General features: G+C 38.0%; 1 protein-coding gene across 15 annotated transcripts in view; it reads left to right on the top strand.

Annotated features, from left to right (window-relative positions):
- Positions 1–22,141, top strand: part of macf1a (microtubule actin crosslinking factor 1a) — a 177,819-nt gene that overhangs the window by 106,497 nt on the left and 49,181 nt on the right. For 14 of the 15 annotated variants that reach the window (XM_081377086.1, XM_081377085.1, XM_081377089.1 and 11 more), the window contains 13 exons: positions 127–468; positions 550–741; positions 832–1,008; positions 1,180–1,303; positions 15,644–15,843; positions 15,941–16,258; positions 16,357–16,523; positions 17,592–17,748; positions 17,847–17,958; positions 19,265–19,327; positions 20,581–20,819; positions 21,014–21,143; positions 21,726–21,925. In XM_081377086.1, coding sequence (XP_081233212.1) covers positions 127–468; positions 550–741; positions 832–1,008; positions 1,180–1,303; positions 15,644–15,843; positions 15,941–16,258; positions 16,357–16,523; positions 17,592–17,748; positions 17,847–17,958; positions 19,265–19,327; positions 20,581–20,819; positions 21,014–21,143; positions 21,726–21,925 — 2,421 coding nt within the window. The remainder of the gene's footprint in view (positions 1–126; positions 469–549; positions 742–831; positions 1,009–1,179; positions 1,304–15,643; positions 15,844–15,940; positions 16,259–16,356; positions 16,524–17,591; positions 17,749–17,846; positions 17,959–19,264; positions 19,328–20,580; positions 20,820–21,013; positions 21,144–21,725; positions 21,926–22,141) is intronic. The other variant, XM_081377092.1, reaches the window with a different exon arrangement.

Below are 22,141 nucleotides of genomic sequence, written 5' to 3'. Positions count from 1 at the left end.
GTTCTAATGTCAGTATTAAAGTCAGTTTTCAAGAATATTCAGTCAATTCAAAAGATTTCAGTTTAGTCAGTCAAGTTTGCAGTGCTGTCTTCCCTTTGACATTTTGGCTTTTCTTTATTGCACCAGACTGAGCTGCAGCAGTTACAAGCCCAACAGGCTCACCTTCAGCAGGTGGCCCAGTCTGTCCGCTCCCTCCTGGAGCAACCCGACTCCAGTGTGCCACCAGAGGAGAAACAACGCTTGCAAGCAAAGCTGGACCGACTACAGAGTCAGCATCAGGAGCGTCTCCAGAACTGTCAGGACAGACTGAGGCGGGTAGATGCCCTCACAGACGAGTTTGCTAAGTTTGTGCAGGAGCATGGAAACCTGGGAACATGGCTTGATCAGAGTGAGCAAGAGCTGCATTCACTTGGGGAAGGGGAAACAGATGGAAAAGGCCTAAAAGACAGGATAGAGGAGCACAAAAAGGTATCAAAATATACTGATGGTGATGTCTAACATTACAAATGTACTTCGGGACTTTAATAATGTGTTTCTCTGTATTTTCAGCTTGCAGAAGATGTCATCTGTCACAAAGCAGACCTGCGTTTTGTGACTATCTCTGGTCAGAAGGTTCTGGATTCTGTCCAGGGGGCCCTGGAGAGGGTGGGCAGTCCTGATCCAACCCTGGAGGAAACCAGACAGCTAGTGAGTGTCAAGCTCCAAGATGCCACACAGCGCTACAATTCCTTACACAGCAAGGTGGGTACAAAACAGAGCCTCGTATTCTCTCAGTCTGCAATGACATAACGCACTGAAGACATGCTGAATGTTTTGTGTTCTGTCTTTCAGTCCTCGGAACTTGGCACCCGTCTCTCAGGTCTCCAGGAGCGATACCAGCACTACCAAGATGAGGCTGGTTCTTTAGACTCCTGGCTGAGCTCTCGGGAGCAAAATCAGAGTGTATTTAAACCCAGCGGAGAGCAAACAGACACCCAGACATTGCAGCGCACTCTCAGTACTGTACAGGTTGGATTATTTATTCTTTTCTGGTTAAAATATTTAAGGAAAGCTCACAAACAATTTGACCAGATAGATAAACTAATGGAAATGATCACCTAAGCAAAATTTTGTTTCCATTACCCGTAGGAATCCTCCTGATTAATTAGCTTTTTTCTCTCTTTTGCTGTCTTCTCTCAGCTGTTGCAGGATGAGTTGGCAGAGCGTTCGGTACAGCTTGAGAAGGTCAAGAGAGCAGGAAAAGATCTGGTCTGCACTCAGGAATCCCCAACTCTCAAAAATGCAGATATTAACAATATTACAGGTAATTTCATTCTTACTACCAGGAAATAACTTGCAAAAAGGAGGTTCATTCCAAAAACAGAACATACACTACAACTGAAAGGTTTAGTGCCTAAGATTTATTAAGTGTTTTTTAAAAGTTCCTTATGCTTACCAAGGCTGCATTTATTTGATCAAAAATAAAGTAAAAACAGTAATAATTAAAGCTGCAAGCAGCATTTATCGGGGTTCAAGCAGTTAAGGCCTTTAAGGCATTTAAGCACAAAAGCATCAAAAGTTATTAAGATTTATTTAGCAAGCATGTAACCACTGACATAATAGATGGAAAAGACCATTTACAGCCAATACAGGCAATTTGCCATGGGATATATATGGTTTTAAAGCTTTTTAACAGTTATAGCGCCACCTATGGTCCGATCTCCATAAAATTGTTTACTGTGACCTCAAATTGAACCCATACACATGTGTACTGAGTTTGGTGAAGATATCTCATTTACTTCTTGAGTTATAGCCATTTGAGTAAAATAGGCTCCTCCCACAACGATTTGCCACATTCTAGAATTATTTAATATGATTCTAGCATGATTTACTATCATATACCATGTTCCAGAATGATTTATTAGGATTCTAGCATGATTTACCTTGATACACCTCATTTCAGTATTATTTACTATGATTTACAATGTTTCTAGCATGATTAACCACATTACTAGCAATTATGTGAAGTGTCAGTGCAAATGAGGTGATGAACACTGACAAAATATTATTGTGTTATAATAGTTAGTTATATACGTGATTTTTAGTGTGTGTCCAAGTATGAATGCAAAAGCACATGTAAAAGCTCCAAAACTCTGGAATAGCCTTCCTGATACTGTTCGTTGCTCAGACTCGCTCTCCCAGTTTAAAACTAGATTAAAGTCGCATCTCTTCAGCCAGGCATTCATATAATATTTTTAATCTTACAGTTCAAATTACAATCCGGCCTCTAGTTAATAAACGCCAGAGGAGAACTGGCCCCCGACTGAGCCTGGGTTCTCCCAAGGTTTTTTTTTTCTCCATTGGGTCACCTGATGGAGTTTTAGGACACTATTAGGTCACTTGATGGAGTTTTTCGGTTCCTTGCCACTGTTGCCTTTGGCTTGCTCAGTTGGGGATATTCTGGGGATATCTAATTTGATTTTATCAATAAATTCCACTAGAAACAAACCTTGTTGTATTATTTTAATTTAATACTGTGAAGCTGCTTTGATACAATCTGTATTGTGAAAAGCGCTATACAAATATACTTGACTTGACTTGACTTAAAATATTTCATTATTGAGTAGAATGGCCAGCAGAGGGCACTAGAAGACCACTTATTGGCTCACTTTCACTTTAAACCAGTTTTCTGCACTAAAGCAAACCAGTTTTTCCATGTTAACTCAATGCATGCTTACACACACACACACACACACACACACACACACACACACACACACACACACACACACACACACACACACACACACATACACACACAGTTTAGTTAACCATGATTTACCATGATATACCACGTTCTAGTATTATTTACCAGGAGATAAACGACAATCTAGTATTATTTACTTTGATTTACCATGTTTCTAGCCTGATTTATCACATTACTAGCAATTATTTGAAGTGTCAGTGCAAATAAAGTGATTAACACTGACAAAATATGATTGTGTTATAAAAGTTATTGCTATATAAGTGATTTTTTAGTGTGTATTCAAGTATGAATGCAAGCACATGTTGAAATATTTCATTAATAAGTAGAATGGCCAGCAGAGGGCAGTAGAAGACCACTTATTGGCTCACTTTCACTTTAAACCAGTTTTCTGCACTAAAGCAAACCAGTTTATCCATGTTAACTCAATGCATGCTTACACACACACACACACACACAGACACACACACACAGCATAGTTAACCATGATTTACCATGATTTACCACATTACTAGCAATTATTTGAAGTGTCAGTGCAAATAAAGTGATTAACACTGACAAAATATGATTGTGTTATAATAGTTATTGCTATATAAGTGATTTTTAGTGTGTATTCAAGTATAAATGCAAGCACATGTGGAAAAATTTAATTAATAAGTAGAATGGCCAGCAGAGGGCAGTAGAAGACCACTTATTGGCTCACTTTCACTTTAAACCTCATGATTTTGACCAGTTTTCTGCACTAAAGCAAACCAGTGTTTCCATGTTAACTCAATAATGCATACTTGCTACATATGCTACACACAATAATGCTACACACACACACACACACACACACACACACACACACACACACACACACACACAAATGTTTTAGTGATATTGGTGTCACATTCACCTTCATCACATTCACCTTCTGTCTTCATCACATTCACTATCTGTCGTCATCACCTGCACCTGCTCCTCATCACCCTCCTCATCATCACCTGCTCCTCATCATCATAACCGTCACCTGTTGTCCTTGTCTTGATCTGTGTATTTAAGTTCCCCTCTCATCCATTATCATTGTCGGTTATTGTTTGTGCACTAGCACTCTGTTATGTTTGTTTTCATGTTGGAAAATAAAACCTTTGTTATATTTGTACCACACACACACACACACACACACACACACACACACCATCATTTATCATGATTTACCATGGCTGATACCAATACCAATATGAGAAAATGACTATTTTAAACAGCGGGGGGCAGTAAAATACCACTTATTGGCTTAACATGCCATTAAATCATATCATTTTCACCTTTTTAACTGTTATAGAGGCAAATTTTGTCCGATCTGTCTGAAAATTTTCATGCTTGTTCAGGGTGATATTTCACACGTTCTGACTTGTTTTTAAGAAGGTCTGAGCATTGATTAAAGAGATATAGGCTTTCGGGGACACTTGGTAAAGGCCAGATTTTGAAGTGAACCTATTATAGCTATCCAAATGAAGTAGTTCAACTTTTTCTGACAATTATTGATCTAGTGAGTCCAGAGAATTGTATTGCACTAGTTTTGAACATTATGATATGAAAATTATATGATCAGAGATGGAAAAGACCATTTACAGCCAATACAGGCAGTTTACCATAGGAAATATATGATTTTAAAGCTTTTTAACAGTTATAGCGCCACCTATCGTCCGATCTCCATAGAATTTTTCATGCTTGTTAATGATGTTATGTCACATATGCTGACCACTTTTTGTGAAGTTCTGAGTTTTTATTTAGGATTTATAGGCTTTTTAATGTATTTTGACACGCCCATTTTATAAATGACCCTATTAGAGCCATCCAAATGCAAAAGTTCAACTTTTTTTTGATAGTTTTTGATCTAGAGAGTCCAGAGAATTGTCCTAGACTGGTCTGGTTCCGATCGGGCGAAAAACCTAGGACTAGTTCGCAAAAGTAGGTTTTTAACATGTTTGCGAATATTTAATGAACGGTTTGATTGACAGCAATGGTTCTTGAGGCAAAGTTGTTCAGGATGAGGAGATCTATCAAATGATATGCATATTGTGTGGATATTTGTAACACCACGTGATTACAGAGCCATAAAACTCGTTAGCGCCAACTAGTGGCCGATTTCTTTCAAAATTCTTACAGACCTCTAGGGCCTTGAGTCGAACATGCCCATCGAGTTTCGTTCCGATCGGCCTCCGTTAACCTTGTCTAATAGGTGCTCAAATTTCATTGGCCGATGGCGGCCATGTTTTTTGAGATACGCCAATGTCCTCATACACATACATGGCACCTTGGACCAAGACACTGCATACCAATTTTCAAGTCAATCGGACTAACGGTCAGGTGGTTATAGCCTGTTTTATGTTTTGTTCATGTTATAGCGCCACCATGTGGCCAATCGCCGCGGTTTTTTTACTGTGACCTCAGATTGACCTCTTACACATGTGTACCAAGTTTGGTGAAGATACCTCATTTACTTCTGGAATTATAGCCATTTTAGTAAAATAGGCCCTGCCCACGACGTACGTTTTGGCGCCCCTTAGCGTCCGTGAATCGAAATTTCAACTTTTTTTCAATAGTTTTTGATATTCAGACTCAAGAGAACATTTCTGCACTGGATTGGTTCCGATCGGGCGAAAAACCTAGGACTAGTTCGCAAAAGTAGGTTTTTGACAAAATTCAAAATGGCGGAAAATCTATCATGGCGGAAATGAAATCGGAGATATACGTTTTGTTCGTCAGGTGTCCAGCTTTCCAATGATATAAGACACTTGAGTCTACGACATACGGTCTAGTAGTTATGAGCAGTTTTGCGCTTTTGGTTGCTATAGCGCCACCTATGGGCCAATCGGGGTCATACTTTTATAGGTTCTCCCCAAATTGAGGACTACCATTTGGCCAAGTTTCAAGGTTCCAGCTCTTACGGTTTGGTCTGCACGATGCGTTTAAGGGGAAAATAATAATAATAATAATAATAATAATAATAATAATTAAAGCTGCAAGCAGCATTTAGCGGGGTTCAAGCATTTAGGGTCTTTAAGCACATAAGGCAGTTTAGTGAGTTGTCTGAGTTTTTGTTTAGGATTTACAGGCTTTTGAGTGTTTTTTGCCATACCCATTTTCTAAATGATCCTGTTATGGCTACCCAATGGGTAAAGTTAAAGTTTTTTATATAATTAATAATCTAGAGCTTCCAGAGAATTGTACTGCACTGGTATATTTCCGATCGGGCGAAAACCTAGGACTAGTTTGCAAAAGTAGGTTTTTAACATAATCGCAAGTATTTAATGAACAAATTGATTGACAGTAGTAGTTCTTGAGGCAAAGTTGTTCAGTATGAGGAGATCTATCAAATGATATGCATCACGTGATTACATAGCCGTAAAACCTGTTAGCGTCAACTAGTGGCTGATTTTTCAAAATTCTTACAGACCTCTAGGGCCACGAATCGAACATGCCCACCGAGTTTCGTTCTGATCGGCCTCCGTTAAGAGTAAACTAACAGCTTTGAATTAAAATGGTGAGGTATCCTGTTGTAAACATCAACCATGCCTGTTGACAGTTCTCTTTTGTGGGAAGGGAATGAAAAGTTATCAAATCCGCAGCACAGCCTCAGACATAACATTTATATCCATGATCTGCCATTTTCACTATTGTCCTTGCTTGCTTCTTCACAATACCTGCAGATCTTCTGATGATTCGGCTGTGCAGGTCCACATTAACACTGCCTGGCCTAGAACATGGACTGGAAAATGCAAATTTGGGGGGTATAAATATTAATGATCCTGACTCCAACGTCACAGTCGGTGTTATGGTGGGATTCACTCATTTTTCAGCGGTCTTTTGCAAACAAGAGATTTACACATGAAGGAGGAAACAATGGTGTTTGAGGCTCACGGTATGTCAGTTCCATGTCCAGAACTCTTATCATTCAACTATGCCAAGATAAATACAGTTTTCAATTGTATGGCACCTTTAAAATAGATGATTAGTAATATAATGCTTACTTGGAGTCTGAAATGGCTTTAACAAAAGAAGAAAAATATTCTTAGATTTCTGTTCATTCTAATCATGTACAAATAAAGTAGCACAATAAGATTACATTTATTTGAATGCATTAGTGAGTGTGTGATTGTGCTGTGTGTGCAGCGTGTCAATACTAAAAGTGAAGGTTTAGTTGATATCTTTGGTGATAATATCTGTAGTAATCATAAAAAAACAATTAAGAAATAAAGAATTAAAATTACAAATAATATTCTATTAAGATATGAGTTACAATAACATGATTTGCAATAGTAATAATATCAATAATATATGCACAATACACACAGATTAGACTATCAGGTCTGTGTTTTACAAAAACATTAGTATTGCAGCCAATGTGAGTCTGTGGGATTTATAAACAGACAAAATATTATTTGAAATGTTATTTTAATGATTTTATTAAGTTTAAACAATATTTCAAATGGAAAATATTGAAAAATTTCAAAAAAAAATGAAAAATAATATTTTAGTGAGCAGAATGAACCAATGAGTGTTCTTCTTCTGGTGGTTAAAATGTAAATGAAAACAATAATACTTAAACAATAATACTTAATACACTAACCATGCTTGAACACACACATGCACACACATTTTGTTGTAGATGTAGATATTTAAAATAAAAGATAGGTAACAAAATGATAATTGCAAATCTCCTCTGTATAACACCATTTTCAGATTTCAAATTAATTACTGAGAGGCAGAATTGTTCAAACTGAGAACTCAGTAAAAATGAAGTGATAAACTTTGACAAAACATGACTGTGTTATAATAGGTGATTTTCATGCAAGTAATTTTATATAGTCCAAAAACTAATGCAAAAGCACAGATGAAAATATTTTATTAAGTAGAATGTCCTGCTTCCATAGTAGAAGACCACTAATTGACTCACTTTCATTTGAAAGACTTTTTTATCCACCAGTAAAACAAAGCAGTTTCTCCATGTTCTTTCCATTAAGCATGCTTACACACACAGACACACACACAGACACAAACACATCCACACACACACACACACACACACACACACACACACACACACACACACACACACACACACACACACACACACACACACACACACACAAAGACAAATATGTTTTCAATGTTTTTAGGATGTGATATTGTGAAAATATCTTCATCTCCTCATCTTGAACAACTTTGCCTCAAGAATCACTAATGTCAATCAAACCGTTCATAATCATAATAAAAAAATAAAATATATACAAATATCATAATAAAAAAAAAAACATCATAATAAAAAAGATTGCTTCTTAAAGCATTTGTTTATTTCCCAATACTGAAGCGAATTAAAAGATCATGCGTAATCCTGCTGCTCCCTCTAGTGGACAACAGTGGTATTATAGCTTACATTTTACAGTTGAAGTGTTTGAATGAATGAATGGGAATTTGTTTTTTTACTTATATCTCAGGAACCAAAAGGCGAAAAATTCTGAAACTCAGAGCATAGATAGTGCTTGAGGAGCCCTGTTGAATGAGACCATCAAGGTGTTTTTGGGCGATTGGGGCTGGGAGTTATGACTGTTATAAGGCATATCTGTTCGGGCTATTATCTCTGGAATGCCCAGGGCAAATAACACCACATTTGAATCGAAGCTAGCCAAGGACGCGCCCTTTCCAACGAGCTCTCACACAATGTTCGGGGTGGTCTGGGTCGGGAGTAATGGCCGTTCAAAATCGGGGGTCCCGCGGATTCGCGATGCGCGGGGGGCGCGCTCCCGAGGCCCGCGACGACACGTTTCGATCAAGAGCCCGGAGAGGTCCTCACCATCAAAATTTGAGCGCGCAACGACTTTCCGTTTTCGAGTTATGAATGAATTTGTATTCGGGGGCGTGGCTTAAATGCCGTTATACTTTCGTTTCATTTCATTCATTTACTTTCGTCCATTTCCATATCTCAGTGTAACACAATTGTCAATAGTAATACTCAATAGATGAGTTTTGACAAAATGTGATTGTAAATGTTAAAATAATGATTTTATAAAGTCTAAATATGAATTTTATAACAATATTAGGGAGTAGTATGATGAAATGACAGCAGGGGGCAGTAAAATACCACTTATTGGCTTAATATGTCATTATATTCATATAAAATCACCTTTTGAAGAAGTTAAACTTTTTTTCTGATAATTATTGATCTAGAGAGTTCAGAGAATTGTGCTGCACTGGTTTTGAACATTATGATATGAACATTATATGATAAAAGATAGAAGACACCATTTACAGCAAATACAGGCAATTTACCATAGGAAATATATGGTTTTAAAGCGTTTTAACAGTTATAGCGCCAACTATGGTCCGCTCTCCATAAAATTTTCCATGCTTCTTAAGCAGGTTATGACACATATGCTCATCAATTTTCGTGAAGTTCTGAGTTTTCGTTTAGGATTTATAGGCTTTTGAGTGCATTTTACCACGCCCATTTTCTAAATGACCGCCATGCGAAAAATGCAAAAGTTCAACTTTTTTTTGATAATTATTGACCTAGAGAGTCCATAGAATTGTCCTAGACTGGTTTGGTTCCGATCGGGCGAAAAACCTAGGACTAGTTCGCAAAAGTAGGTTTTTAACATAATTACGAATATTTAATGAACGGTTTGATTGACAGCAATGGTTCTTGAGGCAAAGTTGTTCAACAAGAGGAGATCTATCAAATGGTATCCATTTTGTGACAATAAGTGTAACACCACGTGATTACAGAGCCATAAATCTCGTTAGCGCCAACTAGTGGCCGATTTCTTTCAAAACTCTTACAGACCTCTAGGGCCATGAGTAGAACATGCCCACCGAGTTTCGTTCCGATCGGCCTCCGTTAACCTTGTCTAATAGGTGCTCAAACTTCATTGGCCGATGGCGGCCATGTTTTTTTAGATACGCCAATGTCCTCATACACATACATGACACCTTGGACCAAGACACGGCATACCAATTTTCAAGTCAATCGGACTAACGGTCAGGTGGTTAAAGCCTGTTTTATGTTTTTTTCATATTATAGCGCCACCATGTGGCAAATCGCCGCGATTTTTTTACTGTTACCTCATATTGAGCTCATACATATGTGTACCGAGTTTGGTGAAGATACCTCATTTACTTCTGGAGTTATAGCCATTTTAGTAAAATAGGCCCCTCCCACAACGTACGTTTTGGCGCCCCTTAGCGTCCGTGAATCGAAATTTCGACTTTTTTTCGATAATTATTGATCTTCAGTTTCTAGAGAACATTTCTGCACTGGTTTGGTTCCGATCGGGCGAAAAACCAGGGACTAGTTCGTAAAAGTAGGTTTTTGACAAAATTCAAAATGGCGGAAAATCTATCATGGCGGAAATGAAATCGGAGATATACGTTTTGTTCGTCAGGCGTCCAGCTTTCCAATGATATAAGACACTTGAGTCTACGACATACGGTCTAGGAGTTCTGAGCAGTTTCGCGCTTTTGGTTGCTATAGCGCCACCTATGGGCCAATCGGGGTCATAATTTGATAACCTCTCCTCGATTTTTGTACTACCATCTGGCAAAGTTTCAAGGTTCCAGCTCTTACGGTTTGGGCTGCACGATGCGTTTTACGGCAGAAGAAAAATAATAATAAAAATCAGGACAATTACAATAGGGTTTCAGCACTTCGTGCTTGAACCCCTAATTAAAGCTGCAAGCAGCATTTATCGGGGTTCAAGCAGTTAAGGCCTTTAAGGCATTTAAGCACAAAAGCATCAAAAGTTATTAAGATTTATTTAGCAAGCATGTAACCACTGACATAATAGATGGAAAAGACCATTTACAGCCAATACAGGCAATTTGCCATGGGATATATATGGTTTTAAAGCTTTTTAACAGTTATAGCGCCACCTATGGTCCGATCTCCATAAAATTGTTTACTGTGACCTCAAATTGAACCCATACACATGTGTACTGAGTTTGGTGAAGATATCTCATTTACTTCTTGAGTTATAGCCATTTGAGTAAAATAGGCTCCTCCCACAACGATTTGCCACATTCTAGAATTATTTAATATGATTCTAGCATGATTTACTATCATATACCATGTTCCAGAATGATTTATTAGGATTCTAGCATGATTTACCTTGATACACCTCATTTCAGTATTATTTACTATGATTTACAATGTTTCTAGCATGATTAACCACATTACTAGCAATTATGTGAAGTGTCAGTGCAAATGAGGTGATGAACACTGACAAAATATTATTGTGTTATAATAGTTAGTTATATACGTGATTTTTAGTGTGTGTCCAAGTATGAATGCAAAAGCACATGTAAAAGCTCCAAAACTCTGGAATAGCCTTCCTGATACTGTTCGTTGCTCAGACTCGCTCTCCCAGTTTAAAACTAGATTAAAGTCGCATCTCTTCAGCCAGGCATTCATATAATATTTTTAATCTTACAGTTCAAATTACAATCCGGCCTCTAGTTAATAAACGCCAGAGGAGAACTGGCCCCCGACTGAGCCTGGGTTCTCCCAAGGTTTTTTTTTTCTCCATTGGGTCACCTGATGGAGTTTTAGGACACTATTAGGTCACTTGATGGAGTTTTTCGGTTCCTTGCCACTGTTGCCTTTGGCTTGCTCAGTTGGGGATATTCTGGGGATATCTAATTTGATTTTATCAATAAATTCCACTAGAAACAAACCTTGTTGTATTATTTTAATTTAATACTGTGAAGCTGCTTTGATACAATCTGTATTGTGAAAAGCGCTATACAAATATACTTGACTTGACTTGACTTGACTTAAAATATTTCATTATTGAGTAGAATGGCCAGCAGAGGGCACTAGAAGACCACTTATTGGCTCACTTTCACTTTAAACCAGTTTTCTGCACTAAAGCAAACCAGTTTTTCCATGTTAACTCAATGCATGCTTACACACACACACACACACACACACACACACACACACACACACACACACACACACACACATACACACACAGTTTAGTTAACCATGATTTACCATGATATACCACGTTCTAGTATTATTTACCAGGAGATAAACGACAATCTAGTATTATTTACTTTGATTTACCATGTTTCTAGCCTGATTTATCACATTACTAGCAATTATTTGAAGTGTCAATGCAAATAAAGTGATTAACACTGACAAAATATGATTGTGTTATAAAAGTTATTGCTATATAAGTGATTTTTTTAGTGTGTATTCAAGTATGAATGCAAGCACATGTTGAAATATTTCATTAATAAGTAGAATGGCCAGCAGAGGGCAGTAGAAGACCACTTATTGGCTCACTTTCACTTTAAACCAGTTTTCTGCACTAAAGCAAACCAGTTTATCCATGTTAACTCAATGCATGCTTACACACACACACACACACACACACACACACACACACAGACACACACACACAGCATAGTTAACCATGATTTACCATGATTTACCACATTACTAGCAATTATTTGAAGTGTCAGTGCAAATAAAGTGATTAACACTGACAAAATATGATTGTGTTATAATAGTTATTGCTATATAAGTGATTTTTAGTGTGTATTCAAGTATAAATGCAAGCACATGTGGAAAAATTTAATTAATAAGTAGAATGGCCAGCAGAGGGCAGTAGAAGACCACTTATTGGCTCACTTTCACTTTAAACCTCATGATTTTGACCAGTTTTCTGCACTAAAGCAAACCAGTGTTTCCATGTTAACTCAATAATGCATACTTGCTACATATGCTACACACAATAATGCTACACACACACACACACACACACACACACACACACACACACACAAATGTTTTAGTGATATTGGTGTCACATTCACCTTCATCACATTCACCTTCTGTCTTCATCACATTCACTATCTGTCGTCATCACCTGCACCTGCTCCTCATCACCCTCCTCATCATCACCTGCTCCTCATCATCATAACCGTCACCTGTTGTCCTTGTCTTGATCTGTGTATTTAAGTTCCCCTCTCATCCATTATCATTGTCGGTTATTGTTTGTGCACTAGCACTCTGTTATGTTTGTTTTCATGTTGGAAAATAAAACCTTTGTTATATTTGTACCACACACACACACACACACACACACACACACACACACACACACACACACACACACACACACACACACACACACACACACACACACACACACACATCATTTATCATGATTTACCATGGCTGATACCAATACCAATATGAGAAAATGACTATTTTAAACAGCGGGGGGCAGTAAAATACCACTTATTGGCTTAACATGCCATTAATTCATATCATTTTCACCTTTTTAACTGTTATAGAGGCAAATTTTGTCCGATCTGTCTGAAAATTTTCATGCTTGTTCAGGGTGATATTTCACACGTTCTGACTTGTTTTTAAGAAGGTCTGAGCATTGATTAAAGAGATATAGGCTTTCGGGGACACTTGGTAAAGGCCAGATTTTGAAGTGAACCTATTATAGCTATCCAAATGAAGTAGTTCAACTTTTTCTGACAATTATTGATCTAGTGAGTCCAGAGAATTGTATTGCACTAGTTTTGAACATTATGATATGAAAATTATATGATCAGAGATGGAAAAGACCATTTACAGCCAATACAGGCAGTTTACCATAGGAAATATATGATTTTAAAGCTTTTTAACAGTTATAGCGCCACCTATCGTACGATCTCCATAGAATTTTTCATGCTTGTTAATGATGTTATGTCACATATGCTGACCACTTTTTGTGAAGTTCTGAGTTTTTATTTAGGATTTATAGGCTTTTTAATGTATTTTGACACGCCCATTTTATAAATGACCCTATTAGAGCCATCCAAATGCAAAAGTTCAACTTTTTTTTGATAGTTTTTGATCTAGAGAGTCCAGAGAATTGTCCTAGACTGGTCTGGTTCCGATCGGGCGAAAAACCTAGGACTAGTTCGCAAAAGTAGGTTTTTAACATGTTTGCGAATATTTAATGAACGGTTTGATTGACAGCAATGGTTCTTGAGGCAAAGTTGTTCAGGATGAGGAGATCTATCAAATGATATGCATATTGTGTGGATATTTGTAACACCACGTGATTACAGAGCCATAAAACTCGTTAGCGCCAACTAGTGGCCGATTTCTTTCAAAATTCTTACAGACCTCTAGGGCCTTGAGTCGAACATGCCCATCGAGTTTCGTTCCGATCGGCCTCCGTTAACCTTGTCTAATAGGTGCTCAAATTTCATTGGCCGATGGCGGCCATGTTTTTTGAGATACGCCAATGTCCTCATACACATACATGGCACCTTGGACCAAGACACTGCAAACCAATTTTCAAGTCAATCGGACTAACGGTCAGGTGGTTATAGCCTGTTTTATGTTTTTTTCATGTTATAGCGCCACCATGTGGCCAATCGCCGCGGTTTTTTTACTGTGACCTCAGATTGACCTCTTACACATGTGTACCAAGTTTGGTGAAGATACCTCATTTACTTCTGGAGTTATAGCCATTTTAGTAAAATAGGCCCTGCCCTCGACGTACGTTTTGGCGCCCCTTAGCGTCCGTGAATCGAAATTTCAACTTTTTTTCGATAGTTTTTGATATTCAGACTCAAGAGAACATTTCTGCACTGGATTGGTTCCGATCGGGCGAAAAACCTAGGACTAGTTCGCAAAAGTAGGTTTTTGACAAAATTCAAAATGGCGGAAAATCTATCATGGCGGAAATGAAATCGGAGATATACGTTTTGTTCGTCAGGCGTCCAGCTTTCCAATGATATAAGACACTTGAGTCTACGACATACGGTCTAGTAGTTATGAGCAGTTTTGCGCTTTTGGTTGCTATAGCGCCACCTATGGGCCAATCGGGGTCATACTTTTATAGGTTCTCCCCAAATTGAGGACTACCATTTGGCCAAGTTTCAAGGTTCCAGCTCTTACGGTTTGGTCTGCACGATGCGTTTAAGGGGAAAATAATAATAATAATAATAATAATAATAAAAATCAGTACAATTACAATAGGGTTTCAGCACTTCGTGCTTGAACCCCTAAAAATCAGTACAATTACAATAGGGTTTCAGCACTTCGTGCTTGAACCCCTAATGAGGAATATTACAATACAAAATGACTGCTGTCTATTTTAATATATTGTAATATGTAATTAGTGGTTCCAGTGCATAGCGCTGAAACCCTATTGTAATTGTAAGAATTGTATTATTATTATTAATAGATAATAGTTCAAACAAGGCCTAGAGACCTGAAACTTTGGAGGGTTGGTAAGTACTCCCCCAGTCTACTCTGGGCCTTGCTCCGATCAGCCAGACGGTGGCGCTACAGTGACCAAAAAAAAAAAAAAATAAGGCAAATGGCCATAACTTTTGAACCGTTTGTCACAGACTCAAGTTTCCTGCAACATTTCAGTCGTACATTTATTAGTACCTGTTCAGTACCTGTCTAGCGATATATGTTTGTTGAAATATAATTAAATTATGTTTGTTTGTTTGTTTTTTTAAACATCTATCGAATTGACTAGTATGATTAGTGTTTCACACTTCAGAACTTTTTATTAAGGGTGTTGAGATTGAGAAAGCCCTTAAAATGGACTACTGACTACTGAACTAGGGAACTGATTGAGACGCACCTTATGTCTTTTTGAGCGTGTTTCACAACTCTCTGGAATATTAATTTTCGATTGGTCAGTCAATGCACTCTGATGTAAAAGTATTTTATGATTGAAAGTATAATTTTCACTTATCATTACAAAATAAATCCTTAGAAGTAAGACTTGACTTGAAGACTTGATCTCTATTTTATTTTGTGCTAATGACCTGTACACTTTACATTATTCCTTGCATATAATTGAATCTTCCTCTTGGTTATTACAGATGCTTTGGAAAAGCGCTTTGAAACCCTGTCTGATTCAGTATCAGTGAGAGCCAAACAGCTTCAAACAGCTGTTGCCCAATCAGTCAGCGTTCAAGAGGGTCTTAAAGCACTGCTGGCGTGGTTAGATGGCCTACCGTTATCACCTGGATCAGTCCAGCCCACTGCTCAAGCAGTTCAGGATGCCCTGACACAAAATCAGGTATTTTGTTAAATGTACCATCATAATCATTAGTATCAGAGATCTTTAACCAGAACTTGTTTTATATAAACATGGCGCTTCCCCCGCCCCCCCACAGAAAATACGTCAGGAGCTTCTTTCGAGGCAGGGAAGCGTGGATGCCACCTCAGACTCTGTGTCCAAGCTCCTGAAGTCTGCAGATGCAACGACAGCATCTGGCCTGCAGGGGGCACTGCAGGACTTGAGTCAGCGCTACACTGCAGCCCAGGCCAAGCAAGCAGATAGAGAGACTGAGTTGCGGGGACTTTTGCCCAAGTTGGAGAGTTTTGAGCGCCAGAGCGCAGACCTCCGCAGCTTCACGCAGAGTCGAGAAAGGGCTCTCAGCCCAGTAGGCCAACCAGACTGCAGTGTGGATGACTACAGGCAGACCATAGAGGTTAGAGAATTAGGCCACAGATTTACACACTTTCTGAAAGATTACATGTTATCGGTCGATGTCTGAAGGTGTCATCATTTGTCTCTTTTTCAATAAAGGAGGTGAAATCAGAAGTTACCCAAGAGTCGAGTCAATTAAAAGCATTTGTTGAACTTGGTTCCGACCTAAGCCAATCTGGGATCCTTGCCAATGTACAAAGCCTTCTGGACACAACCAAAGAGGTTTCTGAGGACTTTGCACACTTGGAATCTAATGTCAATGAGAGGTGAGTGGAAAGAGCTGTGAAAACATTATCTTGTGCCAGTGTTATTTTAGTTTTTTTTTTTTGTTTTTTTTTTTAACTGTTTTTGTTAATATTTTGAATTAGCTTTTATTCTTATATTTTCATTTTTCATTAGTTTAATTTTTAGTCATTTTAATTTAGAGTTGTTTTTTTGTTGTAATTTTGCTATTTAGGTTTACTTATATTGTCCCCCTCAATGCCTTTGGCATCTATAGCCATTAGCACAATAGTGAGTTTGTTCCAAGCTATTCTCTGCAATAGTTTCATTTTGAAATGTGGTGCCCTACCAACTCTAATTGCTTTGACATTTGACATGTGACAAAAATAAGAGGCTGAATGCTTTCTGCCATAAAAAAAAAATGTAATCATGCTAACCCAATCTGACAGCACTGTATCCGCTGTTATTGAAACCATTTGGCCACATCCCTCCTTAAGATGATATACTGGGGCTCTAGGCATTTAAATGTACTTCCAGAGGACTCATAAAAGAGTTAGTCATGTGTTCAAGTCTAAATCCACTCCACATATCTCTAGGAATACTTGTGAGAGGGAAGTGGGATTATTATAATATAAACTATATGTAAATGGTAGCATGTTAGGACATGACCTTCGACTCGCTGCTGCTAACATTGGTAGAAGGCATGCTGGCCTGGAGTGGAGTCTGGCTCTGGGTTATATCCCACACAATGTCCTGATCTATCACCATGACCTAAAATAGTAGCATCTAGTGTTGCCATATTAATAGGAGGCATAGTTAGCCAAAGATGTCTGGTACTGTATGTTTAAAAGAGATTTTTCTGTTATGGTGGTAAGACCAATTTCTGCTATTAAAAGTGTACTCTGAATTATTATTTTTTTTCATTATAAACATTTTATACTAAGAAAGGAAAAAGACATTTGAAAAATAAGATCAAGTGGGCTCATGAAAGCTGTTTTATTTTTCGTGGAACAATTGGAGCCAGCATTGTGAATACTCACCATTAACTAAATCTAATCAAACCAGTTTTTTCATAGTTCATATTCATCTAACTTGCTCTGTGTCCGTCACAGATTTGATTCCATCCAGAGCTGCGTTCAGCAACTGGCAGAGTTTCGCTCGCGCTCTGGCTCCCTCCTCAGGTGGCTGCAGTCGGTACAAGAGCAACTTCCTGCCAAAGAGCCCAACCTAAGCACAGAAGGCCTGCAGAGAAGAGCACAGCAGCTTAAAGTAGGGCTGTAATTCTCTCTATTTACAGTGTTCTGACATCAGTTTCTGTTTTTAGTGAGGTGAGCTTTAATTAACATGTCTTATAAATTTGCTTGTAGGATTTGCTCTCAGAATGGGAGACCCAAGGAAGCCAAGTTCAGGAGTTAAACAAGACCAGTTCACAACTTGAGAACTTGATTATTAACATCACAGCCCCCAAAAACAAGGCTGGTAAGAAGAACAACATTGTGGAGTTTCAGGGCTAATGTTCCTTTTCTTTGTCTGTAGCTATTACACCTAAAACTGAAAACTCTGTCATCATTTACTCACCTTCATGTCATTCAAAACCAGTATGACTTTCTTTCTTCCAGGGAACAGAAAATGCAAACTTATAGATCCTGGCCACAAGAATAATAGCATTAATTTCTTATCTTTTTTTCCTTAATTATCCCAAACATTTGAATGCCAGTGTATCATGGTTTCCACAAATGTTAAGTATTAAGCAGCACAACTGTTTTCAACATTGATTTATAATAAAATAAAAAATGTTTCTTGAACAGCAAATTAGCATATTAGAATGATTTCTTAAGGATCGTGTGACACTGAAGACTGGAGTAATGGGTGCTGGAAATTTTTAAATATATTGAAATAACTATTGTAATAATTGTAATAATATTTCACAATATTACTTTTTGGTCCCACTTTATATTAAGTGGCTTTAAGTACTATGTATTTACAATGTACTTATAAATAACTATTGTAATAATTGTAATAATATTTCACAATATTACTTTTTGGTCCCACTTTATATTAAGTGGCTTTACGTACTATGTATTTACAATGTACTTATTGTGTTCATGTTGTATTGTAAAACACTTTTGCTGCTATTGAGGTGGAATACGAGTTAGAATAGGGACAGGTTTGGTGGTATGGTTATGTTTAAGGGTGAGTTAAGGTGTAAGGGAAGGTCAACAGTGTAATTATACATGTAATTACATAAATTAATTACATCTGTAATTACATGAAGTACATATAAGTACAATATAAAAACATGTATGTAGACAATAAGTCCATTGTATCAAATTATTAATTTCAATGTAAGTACTTAAAGCGACTTAATATATAAAGTGGGACCTACTTTTTTACTGTATTTTTGATCAAATAAATGCAACCTTTGTGTTTTTATGATTATTTTTTATGGTCCTTTTGCATTCTTTTTGATGCATAATAGCTCCTTTCCCTGTTCATTTGTTGTTGCATGGAAAAGAGCAACCAGTACATTATTCAAATGTGCTCCACGGAAGACAGAAAGTCATACAGGTCTGGAATGACATGAGGGTGACTTTTTGGCTGAAGTACCACATCTACCACCTTTCAGACTACTGATTTTGAGCATATTATGTTTGTATATGTGGCTCTGTGTTTAAATCCTCTGTGTTGAGTTTGTCTAGCTGCTTGTGTGTACGTGTGCTGCTCCAGCATGCCTGTGAATTATTGTGGCATTGTCTGAGCGTGTGTCTGTGTGTCTTTCTCCCAGGTGTTTCCCAGCTCAATGGTGCTTCCAGCCCCAACAGTGTTAATGGCATTCACACCTGTAAAGGTGAGCTTCCTCCACACCTTTAGCCAGTGAGCTGTGCAGCATCCTTATCTCTGGAGTCTTTTCACTATTAGTCATTTGCATTTTCCGTTTCACCCCCAGGCACGATAACTCCACATCTCTCTTCCTCACCCTTTCACTCACTCTCCCTATTTTTCTTTGCATTGCTTCTTGTCCTGTTTTGTTAGTTTGCTTTCTAAGTATGTGCAAATTGGTGTCATCTGTCTTTGTGCGTATGACCAATTTGTCCAATCATTTAAGCTTTCTTTGACACTGGCGCAGTGCACAAAAATCTGATACAAAGGACTGTTCAGACTATCTTTTTGCAAGTAATCTGTTTGTTCAGACAGTGTAGTCATTATCTAGTGTATTGATTCTCATTGTAACGCTTTGACAAAACTGGAAGAGAGTGCAGCTGTCACTAGCTATGTTTCCAGCCACCTACTTTTATGTGAATTTTGGGATATCGCATGAAAAACATTAGATGGAAGCACCAAGATGCACATAAATTCTAAAAATGCACTAAAAATAACGTATGCGCTCAATTGAGGCGGATAGATTTTTATCCGATAAAGAGATATGCACATAAACTATGATGGAAACACATTTACCAAATAAATCACTTGATGCACAACAAAAAACTCATGTGACTTTACCTCAACAGTGGATGTGATTGATTGGGTAACTGAACTAACCAGCAGACCAGTTTCATTGCACAGCATTTCAAATGTTAGTTTGATCATTCTGCAATGCCTGAGCCAAAGCCTGTCATCAAAATGATTTGGCTTAATTCCCTCCCAGAATTCTCACATGATTGCGTTCCCAAACACCAGGCATCCAAACGCAAAAGAAAGAGCCACAGTGGCTTTCCCAATTGCAACTTCCATATTTATTACAGATATTTTGCGCCAACTTCCCAGGAAGTGACGATTTTGTTCTCTTGAACACATTTATTCACAAATGTCTCTTTATTCGCAAATATTTTATGCAATATTCTAATTTTGCGTATAAATTGAATTTGCAACTTTGATTTAACTTAAACAAGGTAATAAATTATTTATATATATATTTATATTTTTCTGCATGGCGTGTGTGGCTCAGTGAATAAAAAATACATTGAAATGCTTATTCCTCAGCTTGTATATCATTGCTTGGAAAAAATACCACAAACATGATGCAGTTTTATAACTATTTGGCCTTGTCATTGGCCTGCTCTGACTGTACTTACGTCAACATTTCTTCGCTCTTACCCTCAGACTTGACTGAGATCCAGGTGGCAGTGGCAGATGTGAACTGCAAGTATGAGCAGCTGGGCAGTGACCTGAGGGAGAGGAAGGGTAGGCAGGACGCCTCTCTTGACCTGCGGCAGAAGGCCAGGCAGAGCACTGAGGCTCTCGTCCAGTGGCTAGGCCCCCGTGAACAGAGCCTGGCACAAGGGCAGACCGCCTCTCCCTCACGGCCAGAGGTGGTGCGTGCTCAAGCTCAAGAGACCAAGGTAACATCTTAAGAAAATTGAGTACTTGACAGGGGTATCAAACTGCAGGCCCCCACAAATTATTTATCCTTAAATCCAGCCAGCAAATATATTTTCATTTTATTTTTGCTTTTATGTTATCCCATAGTAAAAAAAACATTTGATTCCATGTGATTACCTTGTGAATGAGCTGACGGACAGGTGTCTGTGTCCAGGTTTTACTTACTGAGCTTGCCGAGCATTCTGGGAAAGTGGAGGATCTCAAGAACATTCTGAAGCAGCTAATAAAAGATAATCCAGAGTCTCCTGAAGCTGAGACATGGAAACGTCAGCTTGAAGACATTGGTCAGTGAAGTGTTTTTAAATGTGGTGTCCTTGCATACAGTGTTTTTAAATGCATTTCCATTTATTGGACTTTGTCCCTATACCAATAAGTGAATTAATATTCATATGTTGGTCACAAGGCGAGAGTTTGGTGCAGAAAATGGAAGACTGAAAATAATGTAATGTCCAAGAAGAGCTCTGATCTTGTCTTTTCCAGATCAAATATCCTAACCTTTTGCTATAAAACATGTTAAAGCATTCCATTTGTTGACGAAGTGCAACCTGTTCAGGGAATTTCTTTTATCCATTGTGCTTCATTTAAACAGAATAAACAAATCTCAGACAATTGACTGGTCCTTTCTGCGATTCATTAGAATGAACAAAAATGCTCTTTGAAAAGAAAAAAAAAGTCTGCCTGAATGAATAGGAAATCAAGGGAACCAGATTGCTTTGTGTGCATTATCTTAATTCTCTGTGGTTCTTGCTCCGTTTAGTATCTAAGTAACTATTCCCAGTCACTCAAGTATATTTTAGATTCATGATTTCTAAATCATTAAAATTGGTCTTTGTGATATTTGTTCTAAATATTGCCCTCTCTTCTAGACTCACGGTGGACGAAAGCCAATCAGAATGCAGCACAGAGGCAGACTGAATTGGAGGCATGTGCTGATAGGCTGGGTAGTTTTGCAGCAGCAGCCAGTCAATTAGGACCATGGCTACGAGAAAAAGAGCTGATGATGAGTGTATTAGGCCCACTGAGTATCGACCCCAACATGCTCAACACACAGAAACAGCAAGTACAGGTAAACAGGTTTTTAATGATATTCTTCCCGTTTTGTCTACCAAATTACCCTCCTGGACAACAAATCTATGACCATCACAGTATAGGGGTCTTTTCACAATATTCATTAAATACAGGCTGTTAAATACAATCTAAAACACTGAAAGTGTTACATTGTAGAGTACCATAGAGAAGCTGATGAAGACCTTGACTGGTCAAAACATTGTGCTGTTGTATT

The sequence above is a fragment of the Scardinius erythrophthalmus genome, assembly GCF_964197995.2.
Source record: "Scardinius erythrophthalmus genome assembly, chromosome: 10".
NCBI lineage: Eukaryota > Metazoa > Chordata > Actinopteri > Cypriniformes > Leuciscidae > Scardinius > Scardinius erythrophthalmus.
This window is presented reverse-complemented; position numbering and strand designations above follow the sequence as displayed.